We start from the raw sequence: 24,973 nt of genomic DNA, 5'->3' as shown, positions 1-24,973 counted from the left end.
TACCTGCCTGCCGAGCTGCTAGAGAGCACGTACACCTTGCTGATGTAATTTCGCGCCGAAAGTAACTGTGCACCATTTGAATTGACCAATCATGTGTAACCGCTCGAATGCCCCTATATAAACCCCCGAGTTTGGAAGCTCGGGGTCGATTCCTCTGTCTCCTGTGTGAGATACGTGTCGACCCGGGATCCCGCTAAGACCCGGGATCTCGTTAATAAAGCTACCTCGTGCTTTTACATCAAGAATGGCTACTCGTGGGCTGGAGAGATGGCTCAGCGGTTAAGAGCACTGACTGCGGGGCTGGGGATTTAGCTCAGTGGTAGAGCGCTTACCTAGGAAGCGCAACGCCCTGGGTTCGGTCCCCAGCTCCGAAAAAAAAAAAAAAAAAAAAAGAACCAAAAAAAAAGAGCACTGACTGCCCTTCCAGAGGTCCTGAGTTCAAATCCCAGCAACCATATGGTGGCTCACAACCATCTATAATGAGATCTGATGCCCTCTTCTGGTGTGTCTGAAGATAGCTACAGTGTACTTATAAATAAATAAATTAAAAAAAAAAAGAATGGCTACTCGTGGTTCCTGGGGGCACCCCATCCCACAATTGGAGCGAGAGACGCGGCTCCCCGTTTTGGGGTACGCTCTTTCACCACTCCCTGGGCCAAGCATAAATACCATCATAGCTTCACACCTCAGTTTCTAGATATATAAAGTTCTTTCTGCTCCCATTAATACAGTTCTCCACAACAGGCTACGATCCACTCAGCTACTGCCACGGCTTTCAAACTGTTCTTCCAGCTCTCCTACCCCGTCCACACTCCCTCCTACTTTTCATCCACCAACTAAGGTGGCTTTAAAAGGGGGGGGGGCGTCTTTGTAACCCAAGCTAGCCTTAAACTCAAGTTGTAGCTGCATTAGTTGGGGTTCTCTAGAGTTACAGAACTTATTGAATATCTCTCTCTCTCTCTCTCTCTCTCTCTCTCTCTCTCTCTCTCTCTCTCTCCCTCTCATAGAGTACATCTAACTAATCCAACAATGGCTAGCTGTGAACAAAATGTCTAAGAATCTAATCCAATCCACTAGATGTCTCAGCTAGTCTTCTGTATATGCCGGTTGTACACGCCTTTAATCTGATCACATCTTCTCCACTAGATGTCTCAGCTAGTCTCCTGTATATGCCGGTTGTACACGCCTTTAATCTGACCACATCTTCTCCACTAGATGTCTCAGCTAGTCTCCTGTATATGCCGGTTGTACACGCCTTTAATCTGATCACATCTTCTCCACTAGATGTCTCAGCTAGTCTCCTGTATATGCCGGTTGTACACGCCTTTAATCTGACCACACCTTCTCCACTAGATGTCTCAGCTAGTCTCCTGTATATGCCGGTGGTACACGCCTTTAATCTGACCACACCTTCTACTGGAGACCTATATAATGACATTGGAAGAAGGAAGATTCACTCCGCCTGCTTGAGTTTCCTCGCCAGCACATCTGTTGGGACCTACTTCTACCGAAGACCAGCTGAAACACCTAGCCTCGTGGGACGACTGTGCAACTACTAAATTCTTGGACTTCCCACTCACAGCCGACCATTGTTGGGGTAGTTGGACCACAGACGGTAAGTCATCACAATAAATTCCCTCAATATAAAGGCACATTCCATAAGTTCTGTGACTAGAGAAACTAATACAGTGTGCTTTGACCATATTAACCCCCTTACCAGTTCTCTTGTCTCACTCACGGTGATCCCCTTCCTCTTCCTAACTAGTCTCTTCTAGGGTTAGGGTATTAGAGTAAGCATGGAGGGGTTGGGGATTTAGCTCAGTGGTAGAGCACTTGCCTAGCAAGAGCAAGGCCCTGGGTTCGGTCCCCAGCTCCGAAAAAAAAAAAAAAAAGAATGTACATCTAGAGTGAGCATGGAGGTTCGGAAAATCTAGGTTTTCAAGGGGGTAAGACAAGTGAGACGAATCCAGGGCGATGATCACAGGCAAGGACCTTAACCAGACTACAGATGGAGCCACCGCTCCTGCTGATTCAATCACAGACATCCCTAGAAATTTGCTAGCGAATGAGCGGGACGGCGCATGCGCTGTAACAATTGCGCGGAGACAGGCGGTTGGAGGTAGGGTCTACACGCCCATTTACTTGGTTAAGGAGTGGGCGGGAAACACAAAGCGATATTTCCGCTTCCTTTAAGGGCCGGAAGTTAGCGTCTCCTGGGTGAAGCAGCCTTGGCTGAGAGGCAGGGCTGGTACAAGTAAGTGTAGGGTCTCGCGGGCGGGCGTTGGGCTGGGCGGACCGGCGCTCTTCTCTTTATCGCCCGCAGGGCATAGAGCCAAGGCCCGGGCATGGCTCTGAGGACGACCGCATGGGGAGCCTGACCCCTGGACCCCTGTAGGTGGGCGAGCGGGCGGCGCCCCTTCCCGCCGTCCCGGTCGCCTCAGGACACCATGGCTTGTTCGCAGGCTGCGGTTTGCCCGTGGATGCTGGGGCCACACAGAAACAGATTCAGGGAAACTCACTGATTCGTTCAACAAGTAGTTATTAAGTGCATAAGGTATACCAGGCACTGTAGGTGCCGGGGATTGAGCAGTGACCAAAGTGAAATCCTTCCTCAGAGATTGATGGGTAGGGTTGTAGACGCCGGAGGACCTGTGAGGAGTTTATGGTGATCGTGAGTTAGTTTTGGATGGTGTGTGTGTGTGTGTGTGTGTGTGTGTGTGTGTGTGTGTGTGTGTGTGTGTGTGTACGGAGGACAGCTTAGAGGAGTCGGCTCTCTATTCACCGTGAGAGCCCAGGCAGTTGAACTCAGGCTATCAAGCTTGGCAACCGGCATCTTCACCTGCCGAGCCATCTTCCTTGCCCTTTCGTCCTGCATTTTTTCTATATGTGTATAATGTATACAGAAATTAATTAACAACTTGCGGGATACATCCTCTCTTAACACCTTTACGTGGATTCGGGGACCAAACTCAGCTTTTCGGGCTTGGCAGCAATGTCTGTAATCAGCTGGGCCAGGCTGGGCCATGATGTCCTGTCGGTGATTCTATTGTAGCTGGTTGCCAGGGTCAGATGGGAAGGGAAGTAAACATATCTGCAGTTGACAGCTGGGCTCTGGACCTGGCTACACTTCACCTTCAGGATCTGGCCTTTCGTGAATCTCACATTTTGTCCCTGTTGCCCTCAGAGCTTCAGCCATTGTTTCTGAAGTAAAACGATGAAAAGAGCCTTCATCTGGCTCAGACTCTTTTCAGGTACCCCCCTCTTCCTGGCTGGCTTGGCACCAAAGCTCATTATCCAGGCTTCATCTGAAATGACTCTAGAAGAAAAGATCCTTCCTGATCCCCCTTCACCCAGAATAGCCCCATCTTAGAAACCCACATTAATCTCTAATAACCTCATAGCAATAGCATTCGTCCAGTTACAAGTTTTCTTCAGAACCTGTCATCAGTAACTTAATACAGAAATTTTGAAGATTTATTTTTATCTTATGTGTCTGGGATTCAGGGTATCTGATATGGGACCCCAAAACCCACAGGTTCAGAACCTCTGCCCTTGAGCCTTATACGTGCTATGATGGTGGGTGGCACGTGCCTTTAATCTCAGCCTCAAGAGACAGAGGCAGGCGGATGAGGAACTCAGAACTCTGAGCCTGGTCTACAGAGTGAGTTCCAGGACAGAGAGGACTACACAGAGATGTTAAGAGTTAAATATTTATTAACACAGGTTTTTATTTTCATCAAATAGATGGATGGGTGGATGGATGGATAGATAGATAGATAGATAGATAGATAGATAGATAGATAGATAGATAGATGCTTTGCCTGCATGTATGTCTGTGTGCTTCCTTTGGTTTATTTTAGACAGTAGATTTGGATTTGTTTAGTTGCCCAAGCTGGCCTCCAGCTTTCAGTGATCCGAAGGGCTGGGGTTACAGTGTGGGGAGGACTAGCTCAGACTAGACTCCAACTTGAGATGGATTTTCCACCCTCCTGCTTGAACCTCCTGGGTTCTGAACTTCTGGCATACACTAACATGCTGACATTTTCCAATTCCTTCCTTCCTTTCTTTTCTTCCTTCCTTTAATACAAAAGCCAACTGTGATGGCACATGTACACCTTTAATCCCAGGCAGGGGCTGGCAGATCTCTGTGAGATTGAGGCTAGCCTGTTCTACATAGATAATTCTAGATCAGAGTTATACAGTGAGACCCTGTTTCAATACATAAATGGCCGAATGGCCTGGTGCATCCCTTTAATCTCCACACATGGAAGGCAGAGGCAGGTCTTCATAGTGAGTTCCAGACCAGCCCTGGAGAACAGTGAGAGTGTCTCAAAAGGGGGGAGGGCACTAACCAGTGGTAGATAACTGAATGTAACCGTATTCTCCATTCTCGAGGAGTGACTCCTGTCCTAGGGGGTCTGGCCTAGAAATGGTGGGTGGCTGTGGTCTGGTGGATCTGGAGGTGCCATGGAGATCAATGACTGCAAAGGCAGGCTGAGTGTAGTGCCTCGCAGGAGCTTAGTGATAGCTGCCGCCCCCTCTGTGCCCACTGCCACCGAGTCTGCCCTCTTGGCGCCCCTCACACTGAGATGGTCATCTCTCCACACCCACCTCTTCCTATGTCTTAGATTTCTGTACGGGACACTTGACAGCTGTCATGTCCAGGCTGTCCTGAGTTGGTATGGATTCTGACAGGTTGATAATCAGTATTATCTATGACTGTGTCATGTGGAGACCAGGAATGCTATAGCCCAACACTTGTCAGGTAGAAGTGGGAGGATCAGGAGCTCAAAGTCATCCTCTGCTATTTGGGAAAGAGGCCAGGCCTGGGCTATGTGAGACCTTTGTCTTGACTATGTAGCACTGGCTGCCCTAGAACTCAGTATGTAGACCAGGCTGGCTTCGAACTCATAAAGATCTTCTTACCTTTGCCTCCAGAGTGCTGGGAGCAAAAAGCCCATGAACATACCGGCTATCTGGGTCTCTCCTCCCAACCTTATATGTCCCCATCACAGCCCCACCCCAAACTGGCACCAATTCAGTTGACATGTCCCCGTCTCGATCACTGCCATCCACTCCTGTCCCCTAGATCCCCATTCCTGATGGAGACTCTGTATTTGGTCAGAGGAGGCACACATCGTGCATGTGGAAGTCAGAGAACAATTCTGGGGAGTCTGTCCTCACCTTCCAACCTGTTTCTGCCCCATCCCTATGTAGTCCAGGCTAACCAGCCAGTGAGTTCCCATACAATCCTGTCTCTGCCTCCCACCTCCATGTCAGAATGCTAGGGTTTCAGATTTGAGCCACTGTGCCTGTCTTTTTATATATAGGTTTCTGGAATTGAACTAGGGTTGCCATATTGTCGTGGTTGGTACTTTTGTCCACTAAGCCATCTTCCTGCCCTTAACTTCGCCTTTAGTCACTCTTTAGACTTAACTCCCTCATCCCATAAGAGCACGGCATCATGTCAGAACCCCTCTCTGTCCTGTTTTCTCTCCAGCTAGCTGTCCACCCCATCTTCCCTTGAGACCCTGAGCACAGAGATCCTAAGTGACCTACCTAAAGACAAACAGGAAGTTGGGAAACCAAGGCTAAAGGCTGTTCTTGACCCTGCTGCCCAGGGTGTACACAGGGACTGTTGTGCCCAGGCCCAGGAGCCTGGGTGACGACAGGGTGTACATCTTCCCTTCTCCACAGAGCACTGCTGGTTGCCTGTGGCCTGTTTCTAGGGGATGCAGAGGAAGAGAGTAGTTAGCTGCTACCAGCTTCTGACCCCGTTCCCTGTACCACAGGTTTCATCCCCTCTGCAGTTATGGGACGAAGGAAGTCTAAACGGAAGCCGCCCCCCAAGAAGAAGATGACAGGCACCTTGGAGACTCAGTTTACCTGCCCTTTCTGCAACCACGAGAAGTCTTGTGATGTGAAAATGTGAGTGGGTGTTCAGGGTGGGCCAGCCTACTTGTGTGGGCACCCAGGCCTCTGTCTCTCACCTTGCTCACTCTGGGCCTTCCTGCTGGCAAGGTCACCTCCACGGGCTCAGGGTTCGTTCTCATGCATACCTCCACCTTGTCTCACTGCAGGGACCGTGCTCGAAACACTGGAGTCATCTCCTGTACCGTGTGCCTAGAGGAATTCCAGACACCCATCACATGTATCCTTGGGAAATTGGCTCATTCTTGGGGAATGAGAGAAATGGGTGGGAGTCGGGCTGTCCTGACCTGCCTGGGGGCTGGTGACCGGAAACAGTGAACATGGTCACTCCTGCAGCCCTGGCCTTGTGGCCATCTAGGGAAATTGATATCGGCTACTGGTTTAACACTGAGCGACAAGGCATAGGGCAGGGGTCCAATGGACCCCATCATAGCAGAGATGTGCCTGACAAGGGGCTTCATTGCCACAAATTATCCTTGACCCTGCTCCAGACCTGTCAGAACCCGTGGATGTGTACAGCGACTGGATAGACGCCTGCGAGGCAGCCAATCAGTAGCGATGTCACGGACCTGCTCCCCCGAAGCCCCCACTCTGGCTACTGATCCAGAGACATTCCTGGGCTCCAGGGTGTAGGTCCAGCGCCGGGCCAGCCCTCCCTCTGTGTGTGTGGAGTGGTGTGAATGAGTATCTGCACACGTGGCTGCAGATGTGACTGCAGGGGTGGAGAAGAGTGATTGCTGTGTCTCACCATGCAGCCCAGGATTCCTCACAGAACCCTATGCCTCAAGTGACTGAAAGCCTTCGAGTGCTCCCTTCTCCAGCCCACTGTCTTCTCCGGTGACGGTCCCTGACATCCCAAGCAGGGAATAGCTGTAGGACCTCCAATCACCTCAGCCACCTCACCAGCACCTTGCCCTTGAGGAACTGGACTTTCTCTCCTTCCCAGCCTCCTAGTGCTTGTGGTCTACTCAGGTCCCTTGACTGGGATTTGCTGGGGCACACCATTTTTCTTGTTTGCCTTTGTGGAAAAGGTGTAGGGGCTTATTTGGAATACAGCTGTCCCTCATGAGCCTGTCAATAAAGCAGCCAGTGTGTATCCCTTGCCTATCTGTACTTTCTTGGGTATGAGGCAGCCCCAGGGTCAGAAGGGGAGGGGGGATTCAGGACTGAGGCATTCAAGAGAGATTGTTTTGGCTCTATGACATATGGTTTGGTCAGTTTTTTGAACTTTTGTTTTCTTTGTAAGGACAGGCTTAGTGATTAGAAGGTAGGATATCATATACCAGGCTGGCCTTGAACTTGCAATAATCCTGAGAGTGGCCTTGAATTCCTGATCCCCTGTCTGTCGCCAAGTGCTGCGATTATAGGTGTGCACTAACACATTAGTTCATGTGTGCTGTGGACCGGACTGAACCCAGGTCTTTGTGCGTGTTAGACACTCTACCAGTTGAGCTGCAGTCTAAATTCTTGGTGGAAGATGCTTGGTTTGGCTTGGTTTGGGGGAGGGGAGTGAGGTGACATAGGATCTTACTGTGGACCGGGTTGGCCTTGTGCTCAGAGGTCAGCTTGCCTATGTCCGAGTGTTGAGATGAAAAGTGTGTGCCACCACATCCAACTAGTGGTAGTGTTTGAGACAAGATCTCACTGTGCAGTCGAGAATAGTCTCAAACTCATCCTTCTGCCCCAGCCCTTTAAATGGAGGAATTACAGAGATATGACACCACTTCAAACACTGCCCAGTTGGATGATTGTGGGTGTGCAGGACACCAGTGAACCAGACACACATCTAGATGGCTTTGTGTTTACAGCAGCAGTAAAAGCCATAGAGATGGTAGGGAAATAGTTCATCCAGTAAAGCCTTTGCTCCACAAACATGAGAACTGTAGCTGATCCCCAGGAACCACATGAAAACACCGGGTATGGCTGAATGCCCTGGGCCCGGTAAGTCCAGTGCTGAGGGGGCTGACAAACAGACAGCCTTGTCTAGTTGGCTAGTACCGGGCCAGTGAGAGACGTGTCTCAAAACATGATTGTGCTGGGCTTGGTAGCACACACTTTGAAAGATTTGGTTTTTATTCTAATTACATGTATGTGTATGAGCTTGTGCATGTGAGCAGAGGTGCCTGAGGGTAAAGGCATGGGATCTCCCTGAGCTGAGGATCACAGAGCATTCTGGGTGACCTGACGTGGGTGCTAAGGACTGAACTCAGGTCCTCTGGAGGAACGGCAAGTGCTCTCAACTACCAAGCCAGTTTTCAGCACTCAGGAGGAGGCAGGGATAGGAAGATCTGAGTCTGAGGCAAGTGGTCTGCACCAGCCAAAGCTGCACAGTGAGACCTGGTCTCCTAACAAAAGTCAGGTGTGTCAGCTTGATGCCCTGAATTCAGTCCCTCTGGACTAGGAAGAAAGCTGACTCTTGAAAGTTGTTCTGGGACCTCCACATATGCCCTGTAGCACACAAAACCCTGGCACCACGCACATCACACACAAAATAGTAAATTCTTTTCTAAGTCACAAACCCAGGCCAACAAAATGTCTCAACTGGCAGGTGTTTGCTGTGTCAGCGTGACAATCTAAGCTCTGTCCTCAAGCCCCACGTGGTGGGAGGAGAGAACCAACCTCCGAGGGTCCTTTGAGCACACATGCTCTGTGGCATCCGCACACTAAAGATTTAAATTGTGCACACATTTTAGAAAGGGTTTTATGTGTAATGACGTTTTGCCTGAGTATCTGCGCCACCTGCATGCAGGGTTGAGTCCAGAAGTGAGTATTGGATCTCAAACTGGAGTTGCAAGTGGTAGTGACACATGAATGTGTCCCTGAGGATCAGGAAAAGGGTGTCGGGTCCCGTGGAGTTGTAGTTTCAGACAATCATGCTGACATGGGTGATGAGAACTGAACTCTGGTCCTCTATAGGAGCAGGTAGTGCTGATAACCACTGAGCCATCTTTCCAGCCCAAATAGAACATTTTAATAGAAAACATGGATAGCAAGTGGGGACCACCAGCTGAGGCTGACCCTCCGACACACTTGTACATCCACATAAACACAAGACTTCTAGACAGGTGACCCAAAGGAGGTGACACTCAAAAGTTGACACCCACACTGGATATCCGGCTGCGTGCTGGCAGCCACCCTGTGAAGGGAAAGCAGGTGCCCAGATAAGGGGAGGCTGATGCCCAAGTTCCTGCAGCCTTAGATGCGCAGAAGGACCTTGGATTCAGGAACCTTGGCTTCACAACCCACCATTTTAACTCCAGGTCCTGGGCTGAGGTCTCAAGTTCAGGGTGCTTTGGGCCACTGGGAAAGTAATGGTCACAGGAGGGACATTTTTAAGGGTGGTGAGGGCTCTTAGAAGGCTGGAGGCTGTGACTGGGTGGACACTACTAATGGCATGGGAGAGTGCTCTGTGCCCTCACAGGGTCTCAGGGTGACAGGAGACTTGAACCAAGTGGTTCAGCCCCTCCTCTGTGGTTTAGAGCTCCTCAGGGTATGTCTCTTGTAAAGAGCTCAGGAGGTGACTGCCAGGGAAGAACTTGACCTGAGATCAAGTCCCTAGCGCCCATGTAAAAGCCCTGTGTACCTCAGCACAGGGGAAGGAGAGATGGACAGATGACATCATTGGGGCTTGATGGCTGCCAACCTCACCACATCAGTGAGCTCTGGGATCAGGGAGGACCCTGTCTCCAAAAGTAAAATGCAGGCTAACCAAGGACCAGGTGAGTCAGCCTCTGACCTCATGCTCACGCATGCGCATGCCCGCACACAGAGTTGTGTATACAACACAGGAGAAACTGCCAGAGTTGTGCTGAGTGAACCAGTGGCAGAACCTGGCATTAAGCTGACCCAGGAATGATGGCCGCTAGGCTGGGCTGTCAGATCTTATCTCCTGATTCACCCTTCGGTGATATGTCCCTTGGTGCACTGAGGTCCTTTAGGCTTGGCTGGAGCCAGGATGCCCAGGCAACAATGGTAGGTAGGTTCCTAGATTAGCATCCTCATTAGACGGGGCACCCAGAGCTGACATCAGTGCCACCCTATCTGACTGACAGGCCAAGCCTGGACTAGCTAGATTCCTGCACTCAGCATAGCCCTCCAGATCAAAGGGGCCAAGATGCCTGGAGTCCAGCTTATGAGGCCAGGGTCTATGTGTCTGTGTGCAAAGTTTCAGATATCGCCCAGGGTTACAGCCTCGACCTCTGCCCTGGGACTGGTGGAGTGGGGAAGAGACTGGGTTCCCTCCCAATCTTTCTGTATTCCCTGGAGTGCTGGCCAGTGCACAGGTAGTCTTCAGACAGAATATCTAGAGCCTTCTTCAAGAGAATAGGGTCCTTGCTGAAGTAAGGTGATGTTAAAATCCTGTCTAGACTTTCAGGATCCTAGGCCAGCCCTGGGACTCAGTTTGTGGGTTTGTTTTGTTTTTTTTCCCCAAAGACATTTATTGCTGAATGATGGTGGACCCAGCACTCAGGAGACAGAGGTAGGCAGATCTCCGTGAGTACAATGCTAGCGTGGTCAAAAGAGCAAGTTTTAGGACAACCAGAACTACACCACACACACACACACACACACACACACACACACACACACACACACACACACACACTCCTGTCTCAAAAAGTCAAAAAAAATTGTTGGGGGAGGGAGGGGAAAAATTGTGAGTGGGTGCATGCATTCGGTAGCAAGAGGTAGAGGACAGTTTAATGGAGTTGGTCCTTCAGAGCATAGGACCTGGGGTTCAAACTGAAAGTCGTCAGACTTGGCAGCAAACACCTTTGTTTCACACAACACACCTTTACAGTTGTGACATCTCACCAGCTCATGGGATCCAGTTTTAAGAAGAAAAAAGATATCTCTGGGCACAGGGCAGGCTTGTAGAGAAAGCCACGCCCCGAGGTTAACTACTCAACTGCCCTGCCGACATTGGGTACATTACTCGGCCCAATAGCACCAGTGTACACACTTGCACACCGTCTGGGACCCCTCCCAGGACACTCCTGATCATTCTGTTTAAATGTATGTGATATTTGCAACGTGCCTACCTAGTGGTGTAAGGTCTGTAGGTGTGTATGTAATTTTTAAATACATATTTAAGGAAGGATATCTATCACATGGCCTGTGTGTGGAGGTCAGAGAACATGGCAGAAACTGATATTTTTCGACCATGTGGGTCTCAAGGATTAAATTCAGGCCGTAAGCTTGCTGTCAAGTGCCTGTACCAGCTCTGAGCCATCTCACTGGCCCTAGTGTACGTAGGAGGGTATGCCTACCTCCTAAATATGTGGGAGGATGCAGGCTAACCAAGCCATGCTCCTAAACAACTGGCCCAAGACTCCGATGATGTCACAGCCATTTATTGTGCTCCAGTGAAATAGAAAAAGAAAGTGTTCAAGTTACAAACGCTGCTGTCACATCCACAAACGCCAGTCACTGCAAAACCAAACTGCGTGTGTGTCCACTGCATTTCCAGGCATGCATTCCGCTCCCATTGCAGGAAGGGGGCAGGGGGCAGGCCAAGCCTGGGTTCTGGGGGCTTCGCTTGAAGGGTTTCTGGTTCTGGGAGGTACTTACTTGTGAGGGAGTAAAGGGGGAAGCTGAAATGGCTTTACTCAGTGCTTCCTTTGGGTGTTGTTGGGGACACCCAATTCTATGTTGGGCCCTGGGAAAGCTCCAGGGATGAGGGGGCCCCCTTCTTCCCACTGCCCCCCTCGGCCTGATCTCCCCAAACTGTAACCCTATAGGCAGGTGCCAGGGGGCTGGAGGACGCCATGCAGGAGATGGGGTTGGCTGGGCCAGCTGGGTCCAGCCAAGAGCAGCAGCCAGCCCCTTGGGGGCCCCTAGGCAGAGTTATAGTAGTTGTGTGGGTGGTGATTGTGGGTGGGCTCGTCCAGCTCTGGATATTCCGGGGTCAGGCAGTACTTGGGATCATACACCTGGCGGGGCAGCCCATACACCGTCATGCCCCTCTGTGAGGCCCCCTTGTTGCTGCCCATCTGCAAGCTGACGTTGAGCGTGTCACAGTGTTCCATGCCCAGACCTGGCTCAAAGATCTGCCGCTTGGTGCCCGGTGCAGTCATGCCAGCCTAAAGGAGGGAACAGCGGTCAGGCCACGGTAGCAGCCCTATTCCCCCACCACAGCTCACCAGGGTGTCCCACTGACTACACAAACCTGGCTGGCGCCCTTGTTGGTACCCATCTGTAGACTGATAGTTGCCTGATCCAGGGGTTGATCTGTACCCAGTTTGGGATCATAGAGGTGACGCCGGGTACCATAGGCTGTCATGCCCTGCTGACTGGCAAACTTATTGGTGCCCATCTAGGAAAGAGATTAATTAATCAATGAGGATTACAGGGTATCCCTGTGAGATACAAGAGCAGGAGGTCAGACAGAGTAGGGATATTAGATGACCAAGCTTTCAGATTCAACGTGTAGCCCACATCCTGTCGCTGTGTGGCGGCCCACAGCTGTAATCCCAAGAGGATGAGAAGTTGAAGGTCAGCCCTGAGAGACGGATGGCTCAGTGGGTAGAGGGTCTTGCCTCCAAGCCTGATGACCTGAGTTTGACCCACATGACCCACATAGTAAAGGGAGAGAACCTGAGAAGGCAGAGGCAGGCGGATCTCGGTGAGTTTGAAGAAAGTCCGGTCCACGTGGTGAGTTCCAGGCCAGCCTGAGCCACACAGCGAGAACTTGTCTCAAACAGTAAAATAGATGAAAGAGAAGGGCGGTAGGTCAAGCTGGGGCTGCCAGCACAGGTCCGTAGTCCTAGCTACTTGATGGGGAGCCCGAGGAAGGAGGATGGCAAGGTAAAAAGGCCACCAGCCTGAGCATCTTAGCAAGACCTCGTGTCAGGATAAAAGTTGTACTCAGGAGGTAGAGGAAGAAGGATCAGAAGAGTAGCCCAAGGCTAGCTTTGAATAGTGAATTCAGGGCTAACCTGGGCTATAGGAGAGCCTACCTCAAGTGCTTACATAGGAAACCAACTCACAGGGCAGTGCTATCCCTAGACAGGTGGTCCTGAGTTATATAAGAAAATTGAGCAAGCCATAAGCCATGGAAAGCAAGCTAGCAAGTAATGTTTCTCCATGGCCTCTGCTTCAGTTCCTGCCTCTGGGTTCCTGCTGGAGCTCCTTCCCTGACTTCTCTCCAGTATGCACTATGAGGTGGAAGTGCAAGCCAAATGAACCCTTCCTCCTAATTGATTTGGTTAGTGTTTTATTACATCAGAATGCAAACTAGAAAACCCAGTGAGAGACTCTTTCTCAAAAAGCAAGATGGCCAGTTATGGAGGTGCACACCTTTGATGCCAGCACTTGGGAGGCAGAGGCAGGTGGACCTTTGTGAGTTTAAGGCCAGCCTGGTCTGCATAGCAAGTTCCAGGACAGCCAGGGCTACAAAGAGAAACCCTATCTCAAAACAAAAACAAGGTAAAGTGGATGGCTCCTGAGGAGGGACAGTGGCTGAGACCTCTGACCTTGATGGGCCCACATCCACACAAAGGAAAAGTGACGGGGACTGGAGATGTAACTAAGGCAGTGTGCTTGCCCAGACTGAATCACCAAGGCTGAGGAGGAGAGGGAGGAGAGGGAGGAGGGGGAGGAGGACGAGGAGGAGGAGGGGGAGAAGGAAGAAGAAGAAGAAGAAGAAGAAGAAGAAGAAGAAGAAGAAGAAGAAGAAGAAGAAGAAGAAGAAGAAGAAGAAGAAGAAGAAGAGTGTGCTTAGCAAACCTAGTTTCCCTATTAAAAGGATGGAGAGATACTCTGTAGTTAAGAACACTGGCTGCTCTTCCAAAGGATCCAGATTCCACTCCTAGCACGCACAGCAATCCTTAACTCCATCCCCAGGGGACACCCTCTTGTCTCTGTGGGTACGACACACACCATGGTGCACATACATACATGCATGCATGCAGGCAAATGTAAACATAATTTTTAAAATATTTTTTAAAAGAATCCAGAGGCTGGGGGTTGGGGATTTAGCTCAGTGGTAGAGCGCTTGCCTAGGAAGCGCAAGGCCCTGGGTTCGGTCCCCAGCTCCGAAAAAAAGAACCAAAAAAAAAAAAAAAAAAAAAAAAAGAATCCAGAGGCTGGAGAGACGGTTCAGTGGTTAAGAGCACAGGCTGCTCTTACAGAGGTTCTGGGTTTGTTTTCCAGCACCCACATGACTGATAACGATTGTTTATAACTCCAGGTCCAGGGGATCTGATGCCCTCTTCTGACCTCTGTGTGTACTAGACTTCATAGGTATACATGCGGGCAGAACACTCATACACAAAGATAAATAAAAATATCCTAAGGACCTGTAAAGCCAGGAACTGCTTCAGGTATGGGCAGGGGAGCAAATTAGAGAATAGGAATCAGGAACGCTGTCCAGTGTCCCACCCAGTCCGAAAGTTCGTACTAATATCCTGACCCCCAAAGCCTCTAGGATCTGGGCTACCCGAAGCCCAGAGCAGCCCATGTGAAGAAGGGGTCATACCTGTAGGCCAATGATGTTCCTGCCTTCTCTCAGCTTCTCAGGCTCAAATCTCCGCTCTTGTTTCTCTGCATATTTGACCCCCACATTGACTTTGTTTCCTTTTGTCTTGGCCTGCATGGAGGAAAGGAAGGCATGAACCACAGATGAGCCTCCAGTAGGCTTCACTTCCCCCCAGTGACTCACCCTTTGTGAAGCTCAAGGGCCTGAGTGCCCCTATAGATATCAGACCTCAGCCCAGCCCCAGTCCCAGCCCCTACCCCTTCCCTAGTCCCAGCCCCTACCCCTTCCCCAGTCCCAGCCCCTGCCCCAGTCCTTGCCTCAGCCCCTGCCCCTGTCCCTGCCCCTGCCCCTGCCCCTGCCCCTGCCCCTGCCCCTGCCCCAGCCCCTGTCTTAGTCCCACTCTGTCCCCACACTCACCATGCTGGCCAGAGCCAAGAGAGTAGACTGAACTTGTGTATGATTGGTGTTTTCAAACAGGTCATTGGCCTCAAAAATGTCGTGGGGTTTCACCCCATACTTGGTAATGGCTTTGATGAAATTTCCTATGTTCTCCAGCTGTAGGGGAACAGACCGTGTCAGAGATGGGAGGGTGGAGGACTGAGGAGCTAGGGGTCAAGGATTGAGTGGAACTCCTGTAACTCCAGCACCAAGGGGTTCAATGCCTCTTCCAGGCCTCTGTGGGCACTGGTCCACACAAACACACACACACACACACACACACATACACACACACACATACACACACACACACACACACACACACACAAATACACAAAAAGGGTTCTTTTAAAAAATCAAGTTAATAAGTAGGCTTAGTGTCATCCCATCCCCTCAGCAGGCTGAGGCAGGATTGCAAATGCAAGGGCTGGCTGAGCAACTTAATGAAACATTGTCTCAGAATAAAAATTCGGGGCCAGGAAGGTGATTCTGGTAAGAAATACAAACAAAACAAACAAACACTTTCTGTACAAGTGTTGGGATCCGAGTTCAAATCTTCAGAAAACCAAGTAGAAGCCAGATACGGAGCATGAACTTCTGAAATCCTAGGACTCCTATAGAAGAGACCAGAAGCGGGGACAGAATCCTCAGTTTGGGAGACTGCCAGCCTGGTGTCAGGGGAAACCAATGGAGAGTTGGAGACCTTGTCTCAAACAAGTAGGAGAGGACTAAGACCACAGTAGTCCTCTGACTGTGAGGGGAGGCTTCGACAAAACCAACAGTGGAAATCAGTGGTTGAGTGTGGGTCTAAGGTAGAGCCCCAGCCTAGTATCCCCCAGTGAGGGGTTTGGGTGTGGCTCAGTGGTAGAGCCCCTGCCTAGAATCCCCCAGTGAGGAGGGGCTGGGGTGTGGCTCAGTGGTAGAGCCCCTGCCTAGAATCCCCCAGTGAGGAGGGGCTGGGGTGTGGCTCAGTGGTAGAGCCCCTGCCTAGAATCCCCCAGTGAGGAGGGGCTGGGGTGTGGCTCAGTGGTAGAGCCCCTGCCTAGAATCCCCCAGTGAGGAGGGGCTGGGGTGTGGCTCAGTGGTAGAGCCCCTGCCTAGAATCCCCCAGTGAGGAGGGGCTGGGGTGTGGCTCAGTGGTAGAGCCCCTGCCTAGAATCCCCCAGTGAGGAGGGGCTGGGGTGTGGCTCAGTGGTAGAGCCCCTGCCTAGAATCCCCCAGTGAGGAGGGGCTGGGGTGTGGCTCAGTGGTAGAGCCCCTGCCTAGAATCCCCCAGTGAGGAGGGGCTGGGGTGTGGCTCAGTGGTAGAGCCCCTGCCTAGAATCCCCCAGTGAGGAGGGGCTGGGGTGTGGCTCAGTGGGAGAGCCCCTGCCTAGAATCCCCCAGTGAGGAGGGGCTGGGGTGTGGCTCAGTGGTAGAGCCCCTGCCTAGAATCCCCCAGTGAGGAGGGGCTGGGGTGTGGCTCAGTGGTAGAGCCCCTGCCTAGAATCCCCCAGTGAGGAGGGGCTGGGGTGTGGCTAGGCAATGGAGCTCCAGCCTAACACACTCACGGCTCTGGGTTCAATCCTCATTCCTGAAATAGAAAACAAACTAGTATGTTGTGTCTGAACTTACCTGGTGCCAGTTCTGGGTTGACTCATTGACCTTCTTCACAGATCCCGGCTGGAGCTTGTTGATAAATCTAACAAAGAGAGGTAGGGAGTGGGGCAGGTAAATCCCAGTTGCCTCAGGATCCAGGCTGGGTGGAAGAGTTGACAGCCAGAAGAGGATACCTTTGTACCTAGCACATGCTTATGCTGGACAAAACCATGGGCAGCTAGACCCAGTTGCCAGGCAGGAAATCTGTGTGTCAGCAACACATGTGTGAAAGTTGGTGGACAACTTTTAGGAGTCTGCTCTTTCCTTCCAGCATGGGGTCCTGGGAATTGAACTCAGGTCAGCAGTGTTGGTGGCAAGTGCCTGTACCCACTGAGCCAATCGTCAGCCCGTTGGGTGTTCTTCATTGTACTCTCTTGCTACTGGCATGAGTGTGGTTATCTGGTTGCCTGGTTGATAACCTTCTCTTATTGTGGTGATAGTAGTGCTGGGTATGGAACCAGACAAAACCTAGGGCTTACCAAATAGGCTCGACTGGACGGCCAATGAACATCTGGGCTCTGCTTGCTTGCGGCCAAGCCTGACCACCTGTGTCTCATCCCCGGGACCCCATGGTACAAGGGGAGGCCTGATTCTGGGAGTTGTCCTCCAGCCTCCACACTCATGCTGTGGCACACATACATGTGAGCGCTGAGCACACAAGTAAACAAATATAATAAAAATGTGTATGTGTGTATGCATGTGTGTGCACTCTGTTCACGTGTGTAGAGGCCACAAAATGACACTGGCTACCTCCTCTATTGCTCTCTGCCCATTCTTTTGAGGCAGGGTCTCTCCCTGAACCTGGGGCTCACGCTCTCTCAGCTGGGCTGGGAGCCATCAATCCTAGTGTTCTTCCTGTCTTCCCAACCCTCTGAGCCAAGCATTTGCAGGGATGTTTGACTTGCTTCATGGATGTCGGGACCCCACCTCTGTTCTTCTGATCATAGAACAGGTGCATCAATCACTAAGCCACCCCTCCGGCCTGCCTTCTGTTTCAGCGTTCATGTCCCTAGACCTACACAGCAAGCCCCTTCCTGACTGAGCGATCCCCCAGGCCTAGTGTCCAAACCCAATGTGGAGCCAAGGGTGACATTAAATTTCTGATTCTCCTACCTCCACCTCTAATGTGCCCGGGGTTATAGGCCTGCACCACCATACCTGGCTTTATACTGTGCAAGAGATGAACCCAGTGCCTCCTGCATGCTAGGAGAGCACTCCACCTTCCTCCCCAACCGTCCCCACGTTAGAAGACAGAGTCTGGTTATGCAGCCTAGACTAACCTAGAATTCTGAACCCTACCTCAGCTTTGCCAGTTCTAAGGTCACAGGTGTATGCCAAGCCACGGTGAGGATTTTCATCTTCCCCAGTGATGAGGCCAGTGGGAAACCACGGTCTACATAAATTCTGTGACACTTTCCCAATGCCATTAAAACTGGTGATAAGCAGTCACTGTTGCCCACTGACATTTACCTATGATCCTGGAATTCACAGACAGGCCTGGTAGCTGAATAATGCTCTCCTAACAAACACCTCAGGGTGCTGGGGTTACCTGACTGTGTTTTTAACCTGACTGACTTGTCATCTCAGCCTGTGAAACTGGCACAGGTTGAGTCTTCTTGGCCTTTCAAGGAATGGGGCGGCATCAAATATGAGTGTCTGACTCCAGCTCAGGATCATCAGGGGGTGTTGAGGGGCTATTTGGAGAGAGGCTGCTGGGCTGGGGGCAGGGCCTGCACACTAAGAACCTCACTCACTCGCAAAGAATGATCCCGTCCTTGAGGCCATCCATGAAGTTGCTCCCGATGCGGCGGCCTGTCACCCCTTCGATCCACTCTCTCAGCTCCTGCTCACGCTGGTGGTCGTATTTCTGGGCCAGCTGAGGAGGAGACAGGAATGCAGGCAGGTGATTAGGTCACAGGCAACAGAGAGTGGCTTCGGCTTTTCGGGGGACGGGCCCAGCCCGGATCGTCCGGATCTCCTACCCCATCCCAACTAAGGCAATCCTGTCTCAGTGTCCACAGTAGGGGAGGGGTGCTGGGGGAGGCTGAGGGCCAGGGTTGAAGTGGCACCTGCCCAGGGGGCCATTCCGGGCATTCTGAGGTTTGGCACCAATGAATAGACAAGAGGGGGCTGGAAAGATCCTTGAAGCTGGGGGTGGGGGTAGGGGTGGGGGCGGCGCTTGGCTCCTTGGTTTCCCCTCCAAGCCAAACTTGGGGCTTAGCTTCCTCTGACCCAGCCCTCCCCACTCTCCTGTTGGAAGGGGAAATGCCTTCAACTGGGGGTGGGGAGGAACCCTAAGAAGAAGCCCCTGGGTGCTGGTTTCCTGGGAACCTGGAACTCCACGCCATTCACTTGCTCACACGGCTGTCTCAGGGTCGTCCCAGGTCATCATGCATACAATCTCTAGTTAGAAATGAGAGCATCTTGTCCCCCTCCTAACCCTTGCCTGTCTGTTTCTTTAGGTCTGTCCTCTGCCTTACTTGGTCTCTCTTGCTGTTCTCCAACTCTTTACACTGTCTTACTCAGTCTCGGGGTCCCATCTCTGAAGAGCTGTCCAGACAGCTGTGAGGCTCATGGCTTTTTTGTTTTTGTTTTTTGTTTTGGTTTGTTTTGTTTTTGAAAGCTTCCGCCCTGATCTCATCTTCCCGAGTAGGGGCGGGATTCGGCAGACTCCCTTCTCAACCTCTTAGCTCTTATCTCCCTCCTGGCTTGCTCTCCAGCCTCCTGTCTCCAGTCTCCAAGGCTGCTTTGCGTTCTTTCTGCAGTCCTCCAGCGTGCTAGCCTCCCAGCCCCTGGTGGTGGTGAGATGGAGGGATGCTTCACTTCTTCTGCATGGGGAGAGGAGGGATGCAGCCCCTTACCTGGCCCCAGCCCCGTCGCCCCCCTCCTCACCAGCCCGGCTTTATAAAGCAAACCGGCCCTTATATAGCGCGGGCCCGGGCTGCCCAAGGCCGCCTTATAAGGCGCGGCGGCTCCTCTGCGACTCTGGGCCGGCGCTGGGGGGAGGGGGCGGCGCTGCCATCAGTCTCCGGCAGAGCACCCGCCCCCCACATTCCCTGAACTCCAGCCCGTAGGATACCCCAACCGGATCCAGGTCTCAATCCCTGCTTCTCTCTCCCCACAGCTCCTGTGTGGTACCCTGGAAAGAAAGTGCCTCAGTGTTCCCTTCTGTCAAATGGGGCTGCCTCTCCCCCTCCGCGCAGTCCCCTGTCCCGAGAAGCTTGCCCATCCCGTCATGGAGACGGTTTGGCTTTGCACTTGCCTTACCTGGCGCCCTAGCTCCTTGTTTCTCCTTTCTAAGCCTCAGTTTACCTATCCATGACAGGAAGATGCAATTGCAGACCGGCAGAGTTGATTTTTTTTTTATAGTAGGGACTCTGTCCCCCTACATCCCTCCCAAGAACGAGAAGATTGACCAAGGACTCTGAGCAGGTGGGGAATCTTTGCAGCACTCTGATTACTTCTTTTTAAGGATCCCTTCACTTCACTCCTCAAGTAACTGAGGACTCTGGGATGTTGCAAGAACAGAAAAACAGCCCCTACCCGTTATCTTCCTTCTCTTCTCAGGTCTTAGGACGCGTGACACAGGTAGGAGGGAGGGGTGTTCAGGGAACAGGGCTCTGTCCCCGCAGGGTGTTTGTCAGTCCTTCCAGCCTTACCTTGTTCTTTACCTCAGCAGACAGGCCGTAGGCAGGACCTCGGTTAAAGTGTGCGGAAGACATGCTGGCCAGGGGGCTCTGGCAAAGCGGGGGTGCCGAGATGACCCAGACAAGTTCAACAGGCAGCTGAGCTGAGGTCTGCACCCTCTTCCCTCCTCACACGTTTTTGAAGCTCCAGAAGCCAGCCCCGGGCTCTTCCAAGCCTGTCCCATTGGCCACGGGGGCTTGCCAAGGGGCGTGGCACCTCACACATACTCTGGCCACCCCCACCTCCTGATGTCAGAGCCTTGGTATTGGGAGCTGACTGTGTCATTGTTTCCACCTAGGGGGCAGGATGCCTTATTCTGGGAAGGGGGTGTTCATACAGCCCACCTCTCTTCCACCCTTCTTCCCAGGCCAAGTGTCTGCCTCCCATCTCTGAGTCTCCTTGTCTCAGAGGTCATTGATCTCCTCTTCAGTCCCAAGGCAGGACTGCTGCACCCCCACCCCAAACCCTAGAGTAGCAGGATGATCTGACTGACCTCCACACACCAACTGTCTACACATAACCTCTGCCTCCATGGGTCTCTATTGCCATATCTTAGAAGGTCGAATGACAGTGCTTGCCTCACGAGGGTGTAGTAAAGTTGGGGGGGGGGGAAATGTCACCTCCAGAGTGCCTAGTTCAGAGAATCTAGCACCCAGTTCTGTCCTCTCCTGTCCCTCACAAGGAGCTGGAGCAGCAAAGAACCGAGATCTAAGCTCATAGATGACCCATGCCTGCAATCCCAGCACTCGAGAACTTTGAATCAAAAGGACTACTGAGAGTTTGGGACCAGCCTGGGCTACATAGTGAATTCCAGCACAGCCTGGGCTTGAGAATCGGTCTCTCTCTCTCTCTCTCTCTCTCTCTCTCTCTCTCTCTCTCTCTCACACACACACACACACACACACACACACACACAAACACACAAACACACACACATTAGTTTAAAAGGGGTAGGGGGAGGCTGGCAATATGACCCTTAGTGAGTTAAGGTGTTTAGCAACAAGTTTGATGACTAGAATTTGAACTCCGGAACTCAATAGAATGAGAGAACAAGCTCCTTCAAGCTTTCCTCTGACTCTGTTCTGTGTACAGACACACATAACATATACACACATACACCCATACACACACAACATACACACACATACACACAACACACACACATACACACATTCACACACACACATGTATACACATATACACACATACACACATACGCACATATACATACACATATATACACACATACATACACACAGATGTAATGAAAAAAAGGTAAAAGGTGAGGCTGGGACATAGGTCTGTTAGTAGAGCCTTTGCCTGTCATCCACAGAACCCTGGACTTGATCCCCAGGGCCACATAAGCCAAGCCTGGTAATCCATGTGTGTAATCCCAGGACCCAGAAGGTACAGGCAGGATGTTCAGAAATATAAGGCCATCCTTGGCTACATACTGAGTTCAAGACCCGTCTGGGCTATTTGAAATGGGGGGTGAGGGGGGAAACCACAAACAAACATCCTGGATCTATTCCCAGTATCCATTCACTGGCCACCTGAGCCACTGGGGCTCAGATTAACAGGTCTGGGGCCGGGAACACTGCTTTATCTCTATCCAAACCAGGCTGGTCTGGTTGGACACCTGTAGTGTTCCTATCGAGACAGCTCTCATCTGGACTATGGAGTTGGATGCTCCACCCACATCATGTCAAGGACAGGACAGTGACACGTAGATGACATCAACCTTCTACACATTAATGATACTTTAAGAAGCTGCAATTTGGGGTTGGGGATTTAGCTCAGCGGTAGAGCACTTGCCTAGCAAGCGCAAGGCGCTGGGTTCGGTCCCCAGCTCCGAAAAAAAGGAAAAAAAAAAAAAGAAGCTGCAATTTTCTGGCCACAATTAAAGGGCACATCTGGCAAGGCATGGAGTTCATACCGTTTATCTCAGTACTCAAGAGGCAGAGGCAGGTGGATCAAAGAGAGATCCAGACCACCCAAGGCTACATGGTTAGACCCTATCTCAAAACAACAATAAGTAATAATAACAATACATTTTTATTTTGATACGAGTTGGGGACACATGTCAGTGGTAAAGCCTCAGTGGCAAGCCCTTACCCAGCATGTGAAAATCTAGTATAACCGCCAACATTGTAAGAGAACAGCACAGACTGAAGATGCTTCCAGATGCTATACCGAACAGTGAACAGAAGGGCAGAGGAGGTGGCCTAGCAGGTAAAAGAACTTGCCACCAAGCCTGATGACCTGAGTTTGATTTTCTGGGACCTCCATGATAGAAGGAGTAATCTGAAAGTTGTTCTCAGACCTCTACATGCAAGCTGGGGTATATGTGAACACACACACACACACACACACACACACACACACACACACACACTGAAATGCAAATGTTTATTTCTAATATTTCTGGGCAGTGAGTGAGACAATGTCTTATGCGGCTCAGGCTGATCTCAAACTTGCAGTGTAGCCCAGGATGACCTTGAACTCCTGGTTCTCCTTCCTCTACTTCCAGCCCTGAAATGACAGTCAGGTACAACCACGACCAGGCACATTGTCGTCTATCCCCCCACCACTATCCTCCCTGCTCCCCCTTTTTATATTTAATTTTCTTTCTCTTCCCAAACAGTCCCATGTCTGTTTTCAAGTCATATAGAATATTAAACAAACAGACAGACAAACCTTTTCTGGCTGCAGAGATGGCTCAGTGGCTAAGAGCACACACTGCTTTTGCAGAGGTCCTCAGTTCAGTTCCCCGCTCCCGTATCAGGTGGCCACAACCTCCTGCAACTCCAGCTTCAGGTATCTGATGCCTTGTCCTGGCCTTTAAGGGCACTACATACACGGACACAGACACAATAAAAAGCAAACCTTGCTTGAGACAAGGTCTCACTAAATTCCCAGACTGGACTTGAACTTGGAATCTGCCTCTCTCTACCCTCTATGTGGCTGGGATCACAGACATGCATTGTCTAACCTGACTTTGCCAATGGCTATTTATTTATTTATTTATTTATTTACTTACTTACTTACTTATTTAATGTATATGATGAATATCACTGTCACTGTCTTCAGAAACATCAGAAAAGGGCATCAGATCCCATTACAGATGGTTGTGAGCCACCATGTGGTTGTAGGGACTTGAACTCAGGACCTCTGGAAGAGCAGCCAGTGTTCTTAACCACTGAGCCATCTCTCCAGCCCCCTATCATGGGCACTTTTTGGATGGAGGAATGGAGGCACAGGCAGGGGTGTGGAATCCCTTCCCATAGGAATATCACAGAGGTTTGTCAGTGTCACAGGAGAATTTGAACTCAGCCTCTCTTCCAAATTCTTTGAGAGTCAAACCTGGTGTCTCGGTCATCGAATTGATGCTTGGAATGGATAATTCTTTGCCCTGTAGCCCCGCCCTGAACACTGTGACTTTAACAGCATACCAGGCCTTTATGAGATGCCAGTAGTACCTGCTCTCCTTTTTTTGGAGATTAGGCTTTCACAGTGTATCCCAGGCTAGCCCCCTGAGTGCTAGTGTGTCAGGTGTACACCAACAGACCTCGTGCAAGCTGGCAAACAGAAATTGTACAGGCACTGTCAGATGAACCTTGAGAAGGGATGGGTGGATGCCCAGCTTATTGTCAGTTGACCTCTGGTGATATGTGCCTGCAACCCATCATTTGGGAGATGCAAGCAGGGAGGTCAAGAGTTCAAGGTCCTCTTCAACTACATAGTGATTCTGAACCCAACCTGCGCTATGTACGTGGCATGGACCCATCTCAGAAAACAAACAAACAACATAAAATGAAGTGTCAAAGATTCGATTCAGTTGGTACAGTGCTTATCCATCACAAATTAAGACCTGTCTCAAAATAAAATACTTGGGTTCCATTCCCAGCCCGGCACAAGCCAGGCACAGCAGACTGAGCCCGCCTCTAATCTCAGCCACTGGAAGGAGGCAACACAGGATCAGAGACTCGAGGCCATATTTAACTTACATACCGAATGTGAGAGGCTACACGAGTGAGATCCTACTTCAAAAGACCAATAAGATTAAAAGAGAGCGCAAGAACATAAGAAAAACAAATAAAAGAGAAATGGTTGGTCGTGGGGGCAAACGGCTTTAATCTCAGTACTCAGAAGACAGAGTCCGGTAGATCTCTGAGTCCGAGGCCAGCCTGGTCTATGCAGTGTGATCCAGGCCTGCCAGGGCCTCATAGTGAGATTTTGGACAGGAGGAAAAGAGGGAGTGGGAAAGGAGAGCCAGAGACAGAAACAGAGAGAGAAGAGACAGACAGACGGATGGACAGACAGACACAAGGCTGGGCTAAGGATCGAACAGCATTAAAAAAGATAGCAACCCAAACCTCCCAACGACCCTCTAAGGAGGGTCCTACAGGAGGAACAGAGGTGTAGGCGGTTGTACAGGTCACACAGCCTGAAGGAAGTAGAGTGGAATTTGAATTAATTCATAACCAAAAGCTTCTTCCACTGAGAGAGCGGCGATTGCTTCAGCAAGGTCTGGTACCCCCTGGCGGCCAGGGCACTGCGCCGAGGCGAGCGGCTGACGTCAGCGCTGATTCACTCGCGGGGCTCCCTGTCCGCGGCGGCTTGGCCATTTATAGAATCCCTGCGAGCTCTGAAGTCAAGAGCGCAGGCACCTCTGCTGAGGGCGGTGGGTGGGGAGCCCGGGTACCCCAGGGGCGGTGCTCTGTGGGCCTCCCTTGTCGTCGTGATCCTGGAGCTCATCGCCGGTCCCATCCTGGTCCCTGACCACCTAACCACAGGGCC

The 24,973-nt window shown here is 51.1% G+C and overlaps 2 protein-coding genes across 9 annotated transcripts; one reads left to right on the top strand and one right to left on the bottom strand.

Moving 5' to 3' along the window:
* The first annotated feature begins 2,079 nt into the window (after positions 1-2,079).
* On the top strand, positions 2,080-7,027 carry Elof1 (elongation factor 1). 5 transcript variants are annotated; one of them, NM_001429183.1, is given in 4 exon segments: positions 2,080-2,119; positions 5,793-5,928; positions 6,081-6,151; positions 6,423-7,027. In NM_001429183.1, coding segments are annotated over 3 exon segments (252 nt in total). In that variant the 5' UTR covers positions 2,080-2,119; positions 5,793-5,812; the 3' UTR covers positions 6,488-7,027.
* A 4,242-nt stretch (positions 7,028-11,269) lies between these two features.
* Positions 11,270-20,287, bottom strand: Cnn1 (calponin 1). Of its 4 annotated transcripts, none has more exons than XM_087563629.1 (7): positions 20,146-20,287; positions 18,241-18,362; positions 16,331-16,529; positions 14,828-16,000; positions 14,411-14,521; positions 12,101-12,247; positions 11,270-12,014 (listed from the first exon to the last, which is right to left on the bottom strand). In XM_087563629.1, exons 4-7 carry the CDS (start codon positions 14,828-14,830, stop codon positions 11,769-11,771), a joined length of 507 nt encoding a protein of 168 aa, XP_087419755.1. In that variant the 5' UTR covers positions 14,831-16,000; positions 16,331-16,529; positions 18,241-18,362; positions 20,146-20,287; the 3' UTR covers positions 11,270-11,768.
* Positions 20,288-24,973: the final 4,686 nt, after the last annotated feature.

The sequence above is a fragment of the Rattus norvegicus genome, chromosome 8 (genome assembly GCF_021556685.1).
Source record: "Rattus norvegicus strain SHRSP/BbbUtx chromosome 8, alternate assembly SHRSP_T2T, whole genome shotgun sequence".
Lineage (NCBI taxonomy): Eukaryota > Metazoa > Chordata > Mammalia > Rodentia > Muridae > Rattus > Rattus norvegicus.
This window is presented reverse-complemented; position numbering and strand designations above follow the sequence as displayed.

Bases quoted from the DNA above. Each gene is read 5' to 3' on its own strand.
- Elof1 (XM_087563854.1), top strand. From the start codon at position 5,813: ATGGGACGAAGGAAGTCTAAACGGAAGCCGCCCCCCAAGAAGAAGATG. The intron at 5,929-6,080 runs GTGAGTGGGTGT...GTCTCACTGCAG, and splicing joins AAGTCTTGTGATGTGAAAAT to GGACCGTGCTCGAAACACTG. The intron at 6,152-6,422 runs GTATCCTTGGGA...ACCCTGCTCCAG, and splicing joins ATTCCAGACACCCATCACAT to ACCTGTCAGAACCCGTGGAT.
- Cnn1 (XM_087563627.1), bottom strand. From the start codon at position 18,275: ATGGATGGCCTCAAGGACGGGATCATTCTTTGCGA. The intron at 14,522-14,827 runs GTGAGTGTGGGG...TCCTCCATGCAG, and splicing joins TCTTGGCTCTGGCCAGCATG to GCCAAGACAAAAGGAAACAA. The intron at 12,015-12,100 runs GTTTGTGTAGTC...TCCCTCCTTTAG, and splicing joins CCAACAAGGGCGCCAGCCAG to GCTGGCATGACTGCACCGGG.